A 6387-nucleotide genomic window follows, 5' to 3' on the forward strand; every position below is an offset into this window, starting at 1 on the left:
GAGGTCGGTAAGGGCCTTACCAACCTTTCGAAGCTCCCATTTATCCTTCTCATGGCCACTAACAGTTCTTCCCAGAAATCTACTCCTGTCACCTTGACATTCAACCATGTTAAAATCCCCCACCAACAGGATGGGACCCACAATCTGATTTATAGACTGCCATGTTGCTGCCCTCATGCCAGCCAAACAAGAATCATAAATAGAAACCACTGTGAAGTTAAAAGGATTCCCCAGTCTAACCGCTGTCCAACTGTGAATATATAAGGCATGTCTCTAACCCATCTATTAATGGCCACTACCCTTTCAAGGTTAGTGAGCCCCTTACAATTGAAAGAGAGCAGGTTTATATGGTTCATTTTTTACTGTCTTTGGAGGGCTTCCCATAGGAAATAGAGGTTCTCAATACCTCCTGGACCTTTTCCTTTTTCGTCTTCATCTTGGCACTCAAAGGAAGGGGAGAGAACCCTCCCTCCTCGGGTTGCTTAGATGGGGAGAGGGACATTCTTTTCATCATTGTTACATCTTCAGCTTCCAACTGAGATTTGAACACATTATCCATGCGTTGAGTTTTATCTATGAAGTCATCATCTGAATCCATAGAGGAGTCAAGTTCTTGGCTGAACAAGATTCTGTCCTTGTGTGCAATCCGACCAGGAGAGAGAAGGATGATCCTCCCCGAGCTGGGCTGCCTTTGGGGTCTCCTTGGCTTGGATATGATTATCTAGACCATCTTGGACATCTACCAAGAGGGGGGCAAACCTATTGGCAGGAATGTGCCAATTTGCTTTGTTATTTTTTATCTTCGAAACATGTTTTTTTTGGGGAACCACAAAGGCCTCATCCTTGCCGGGAGCCTTAGAGGTATCTGGAGGTGGGTGTAGGTCAGGGCAATCCCTAATCATGTGGCCTTGTTTATTACAATTAAAACAAGCTTTGGGCAAATTTTTATAAGTTAAAACCTATTCATATATGACATGCCCTACCCTATTTTTAAGAGGGACTTTATCCTTTAGAGGTTTGGCCGTGTCAACCTCTATGAGCATCTGATAAGCCCACTGAGGGTTAACAACTTGAAAGGGCTTTTGCCCTAGCACTTTACCAACTGAACCTCCAATCCTTTTGGCCCAGAGAGAGTACTTAGCCGGCATGTCTGTTAACTCAACCCAAACTGGGATTTTAGTTGATTTAGGGCCCTTAGGGCCCTTAGGGTCAAAGCTTTCAAACCATCTGAAGAAAGACAAAGGTGTATTCCTAATAATCCATTGACCACTGTTAATAACAGAGGTGGCACTTACTGGATCCTCAAAATGAAACATGTAATATGCATTAGGTAGATGTTGGACTGAAGCAACTCTTATACCCCTCTGTCTTCCCAGTTGTTCTTGATCCAGTATTTAAGAGCGTCCAACAGGGGGTCTAGCCCCATGACAGAGGCCGATTAGCGAGTGAGAGGACAGGTGATCCTGTCATGTAGCCAGTTCATCATCATCGCAGATGACAGCACCTTCATCATCAACATCTCCAACCCTTTCTTCAAAGGCCGGGTTTTGAGAGAGATTAACCATTGGGTTAACATCTAGCCTGAGGGGGGCAGAAGAAAGAACATGACCTGATATGTCGCGACCATCTTTCGGATGACGAACAGCCTCAGCGAAGGAAAAATGTTGACCAAGCAGAACATGGCCGGGTTGAGCATGAGGAGATCTGCCTTACTATGTCCCCTGAGCAGGACCATCTTCCGCTTCTACACGGACCTTCTGTTGTTGAAGCAGTGGAGAGGGCATAAGACTAATTTTTGGTGCAGACTGGAGACCTCCATGAGGCCCTGTCGAGGCTTGATGCAAAACTAGAGATGAGGGGCCTGCTCCCTCTCTGAGGGCAAGGAGTGCAGTGTTAGAGCCGAATAGGACGATGTCTTGAAGCGACATCTTAGGGTAGAGCTCCCCCCTCACGGGGGGAGGGCCTTACCAGGAGGTGAACCTAAGCGAGCAAAGCAAGGTGGGGGAGACAAGGGGAGGAAGAGGCGGGCAGTGCATGCAAACAGGCAGACCTGCATGGACACCTAGGCATGCAGACTCACAGTCGTGTCAAGTAGCTCTGCTTGCCCAAAGCTCATTATTTATATATTTCATTATAGGATGAGGATGAGAAGAAGAAGACTATGAAGCTTAGTTTGCCTCTCCTACTAATTACGGCATTGCTTCATTGGCAACATTTTATTTTGTAACATCTTTTTTGAGATAATATGTATACGCTTCTGTGAACAACAACAAAAATTACGTTCTTTTTTGGACTCTCAATGATTATCTTTTTTTGTGACTCTCAATGATTACCTTTTCTGGGGCTTGTATATGTAAATGTTTTCGATGATTAGTAAATTAGAAGCATCTCCCCCATTCTTCCCTATTCTTTTTGTTGTAATTTGTAGCATGGTATACGTACAACTATAGGCAAGGCTATGCATGAGCTATGTACGCAGCTATTCATGTGGCTATGTGTGAGGCTATACACATGGCTATTGGCATCCTTGGCGCTTATATAGCCGTGCCACGGAATTTTGCACTTCCAAAATACTTTCTTACATGGCTACTCTTTTCTTCTCTTATATAATTAAAATACTAAGAAAATTGAAATTATGATTACAGTATAAATTTTCTTATCTCAAAAATATTGAGCTTGAAAGTCATCCTTTTTTACACTGACCCTCACCTATATGTTTTGATTGCATGGCAGCATGCTCATTGCACCTAGTCGTGTGAGTTTTGAAGTTTTGGACTAGACAAGAATCAAAAGTATCATAGTACAAAAATAATGAATTAAAATCCTATCATCGTGGGAGTTTTGAAGTTTTGGAATAGACAAGAATCAAAAGTATCATAGTACAAAAATAATGAATTAAAATCCTATCAGGAGTAATCACTGAAATCTAGGAGAAATCATTAAAATCTCTAAATCACTGAAAACCTAGAAATGTGAAATGTGAAGGGCGGTTATACAACTCAAAGGAATGTAGGGAAAAAAGGTTATGGAAAAAGCAGAATCTTTCGTTACAAAAATATACTCGAATTCAAGGGGATGCAAAATAGCACAGTCCAATTTCAAAGAAGCCTAACCAAAATGATCAATTCCAAATTTAGTAAACAATCCGTAGCCCAATTTGGACAAATAAAGGAAGAAAAGTGTTCAATTCCGAATTTTCAATTCGAAATGTAGTAAACAATCCGTAGCCCAATTTGGACAAGTAAAGGAAGAAAAATGTTTAATTCCAAATGTAACAAACAATCCTTTGAGAAGCTTAAGCACTGTTATTCAATGTTATTACAGCACTATCTATATGCTTTTTGGATCTTCATGGGGCGCATCATATCGTTGTCTTCGTGGTCTACCATGTGGCAGTGCCACAGGTAGCCGGGCTCCGAGGTGGCGTCGAAGGGGAAGGCCTTCCCGCCGGAGGTGGTGAAGCGCATGAGCAGTCTGGTGACCACACCCGGAGACACGGCAACGCTGTCCTTCCAGCCCAGCTGGTTAACTTCCGGCTTCCTCCTCTTCTCCGTGTAGCAGCTTCTCTTGTGATGGCTGTACGAAGCATCCAAGGAGCAGTTGCCAGCAGTGTAACGGCTCCCATTGAAGGCCTGCTGATCGAGCACTCTGAAGTTGATCAGATGTACGTGGATTACATGAGACTTTGGTGTGAGGTTGATTATCCTCCACACCTCCACGGCCCCTTCTTTAGGCGTCTCTGTGACAGGATCTACCCATGTCATGTTGCTCAACAGAACCTTCTCCGTGCTCCCGTTCTCATCGTCGATCTGCAGCAAGGTGAGGTTGCGGACGAGTGCGTTTTTGTGCTGTATTTTGCGCAGCCGACTGGGGAGAGATTTCGGTGTATGAGCGTTACCAGTGGTGGTGTTATTATTGGCTGCTATGACTGTGAACTTCATGATTACTTTTGTGTTGACGTTATCGTCGAACACAGAGAAGCCGACGGGGAAAGGAGCAGGCGCAGAGTTGTTAAGATAGAGCTCTGATCCAGGCTTAAGGCTAGAGAAGTCGACTAAGACGTCCGCTCTCTCAGCGGGTGCAAGCGCAATCTGTGTGAGGTTAAGCCTGGGCTTGGGAAGGTAGCCTCCGTCTGTGCCTATCTGCACGAAGGGGATGCTTGGGTCGCTTAGAAAGAGCGTGAAGAAGCGGGAGTTGGCGCCGTTGAGGATTCGAAAGCGGTAGAGGCGAGCTTCTACGTTCAAGTAAGGCCACACTTTGCCGTTCACCAGGATGGTGTCGCCGTAGAACTCCGGACACCAGCTCGGGTGGAGGGTGGGTATATCCCCGCTAGTGGGGAACTCCATGGTGCCGTTAGCATCGAACTGCTTGTCTTGAATAATCAGAGGCACATCATAGTCTCCTGCCGGCAGTCTGAGCTTCTCTTCGTCTGCGCCCGCCGATCTGATCAAATACAGGCCCAACAGCCCCGCAAACACATTCAATCTGGTGATGCCCACTGCATGGTCGTGGTACCATAGGATGGCGGGTTCTTGCAAATTTGGGTACGTGAGGTTCTGTGTCTGGAAGGCTTTGCCCGTCTCCCCACTGGCGGTGTACCAGGCGTCCGGGTGTCCATCAAAGGAGCTCTCCACCTCACCTCCATGCAAATGCGTCACAGTGGGCACTCCCCCATTGCTTGGATTTGCCCAATGCAGTGTCCGATCCACTGCAAGAATGTGATCCTTGTCGGTGATGTGGTTCTCCCACCTCACGTGGGCTTCAATCCCTTGAACAGCCTCCAGGGTAGGGCCAGGGTATGTGGCTGTGCCTCGGTTTCTCCCATAGCCATACATGATGGTTTCAGGTAGGTCTCTGTGAAGCTTCTGCAAAGATTTACATGGGTTAGTATGTCCAAGGACGTTAAACCTGGCACCTGCATAAATATAGCTACTCTGTCTAGTACTGAACCTTCAAATCAACAATAAGCTGCAGTCACCTGGTTGATTTTATAGGCGCCTAAAGTTATGAACAAGCCTTCGCTCACATTGATTGCTGTGGGGATAGGAAGATAGTCCACAAATTTCTCCAAAGTAGGGGAAGGATTGTGAGGATTGCACGTGGAAGGGATGGTATTCTGACATGATCCAAGCCGTGGTGTTATTGTAAGCACAAGGAAAAGCAGCAGCAAGGCCTGCGAGCAAGCAGCCACACGAAAAGAATGGGCCAGCCCCATAACGACAGCTAATGGGTGGCAATCCGGATTGCTGCTGTGCTGGGAGAGATTGATAAATAAAGATCGAAGTTATTGCAATTGGAGGAGATGCAGATGCACACAAAAGGTTTCTCAAGGAATCATGTTGCAAATAGAAGCGCACACGAATGCATTGGTTATCTTGAATGGATGGAAGCTGGACCCTTTCAGCCTGAAAATGTAACGGCGTTAGATTAATTTCTAGTCGAGGGTGATTGATGGAATCTGGACGTCTTCAGCTGCTCTTGAAAATGTATAAGCGGTGTAAGATTAATTCTAGGGGGGTGATTGATGCTTCACTACCAACGTTAATTACACGCTTGATCAGTACCAACTAGGAGGTGTAATTAACGTTTCCAACGTTAATTACAACGTTAATTCCACGCTTCCAACGTTAATTCCACGCTTCTTAGGAAAGACCAAGTATCTCCTAGTCTCGACGCTTTAAAAACATCTTAATTTCTTTACAAAATATCTTGATTATCTCTTTATTATACACGTTAAGTCAATAACTTTTGCACGACGGAAGCGCGTCAACACCATAGAAAAGTCGAATGGGATAAACGGCTTACGTGTAGATATATATAAATCAAAATAATTGGACATCGAATCTAAACCTAAAATATGTCAACGATGTGACGCATCACGACTCTTTCAAACCATGCTTTGCGTTTGCGTTCAACCCTAGCTTCCGCTCATTATTTTCGGACCTATTTCATAAGTGCAGATATAATGAGCTCTACTTCATGACGATCAAATGATGACGCAAAGCAAAACAAAACGGTCAAGGCTCATAGTCATAGTAAATTCATAAGAAAAGCTTTACCATATAAGAAATAATTTTATTAGGAAATTATTTGTAGCGAATCGCTATATAGTAATTTATCTAGGAAAACAATCCCATGTAGTAAATGAACAAATCGGTATATAGTAATCTATATACCGTAACATTGTTATATGATAGATCAATATGAAAAAAAAAACACTATATAACAATGTTTATTAAAACTATTTTTTTAAGAAAGTATGAATTTCGAGAGGAACAAATATATAAAATCATGTTTACCAATTCACCATGTATTCTGGAGGGTAGCATAAGATGTGACACTCTTAAATACCCACATGATGTTTTAGCTTCTAAATCCTTCCAAATA

At 44.0% G+C, this 6387-nt stretch overlaps 1 protein-coding gene across 1 annotated transcript; it reads right to left on the minus strand.

The window, feature by feature from the left end:
- Nucleotides 1-3235: 3235 nt before the first annotated feature.
- LOC147639208 (multicopper oxidase LPR1 homolog 1-like) lies at nucleotides 3236-5654 on the minus strand. Its single transcript, XM_086788397.1, has 2 exons — nucleotides 4979-5654; nucleotides 3236-4865 (listed from the first exon to the last, which is right to left on the minus strand). The coding sequence occupies exons 1-2, from the start codon at nucleotides 5213-5215 to the stop codon at nucleotides 3327-3329; spliced, it is 1776 nt and encodes a 591-aa protein (XP_086644523.1). The 5' UTR covers nucleotides 5216-5654; the 3' UTR covers nucleotides 3236-3326.
- Between the last annotated feature and the right edge of the window lie 733 nt (nucleotides 5655-6387).

The sequence above is a fragment of the Cibotium barometz genome, chromosome 4 (assembly GCF_041138505.1).
Source record: "Cibotium barometz isolate CiBa-2024 chromosome 4, ASM4113850v1, whole genome shotgun sequence".
NCBI lineage: Eukaryota > Viridiplantae > Streptophyta > Polypodiopsida > Cyatheales > Cibotiaceae > Cibotium > Cibotium barometz.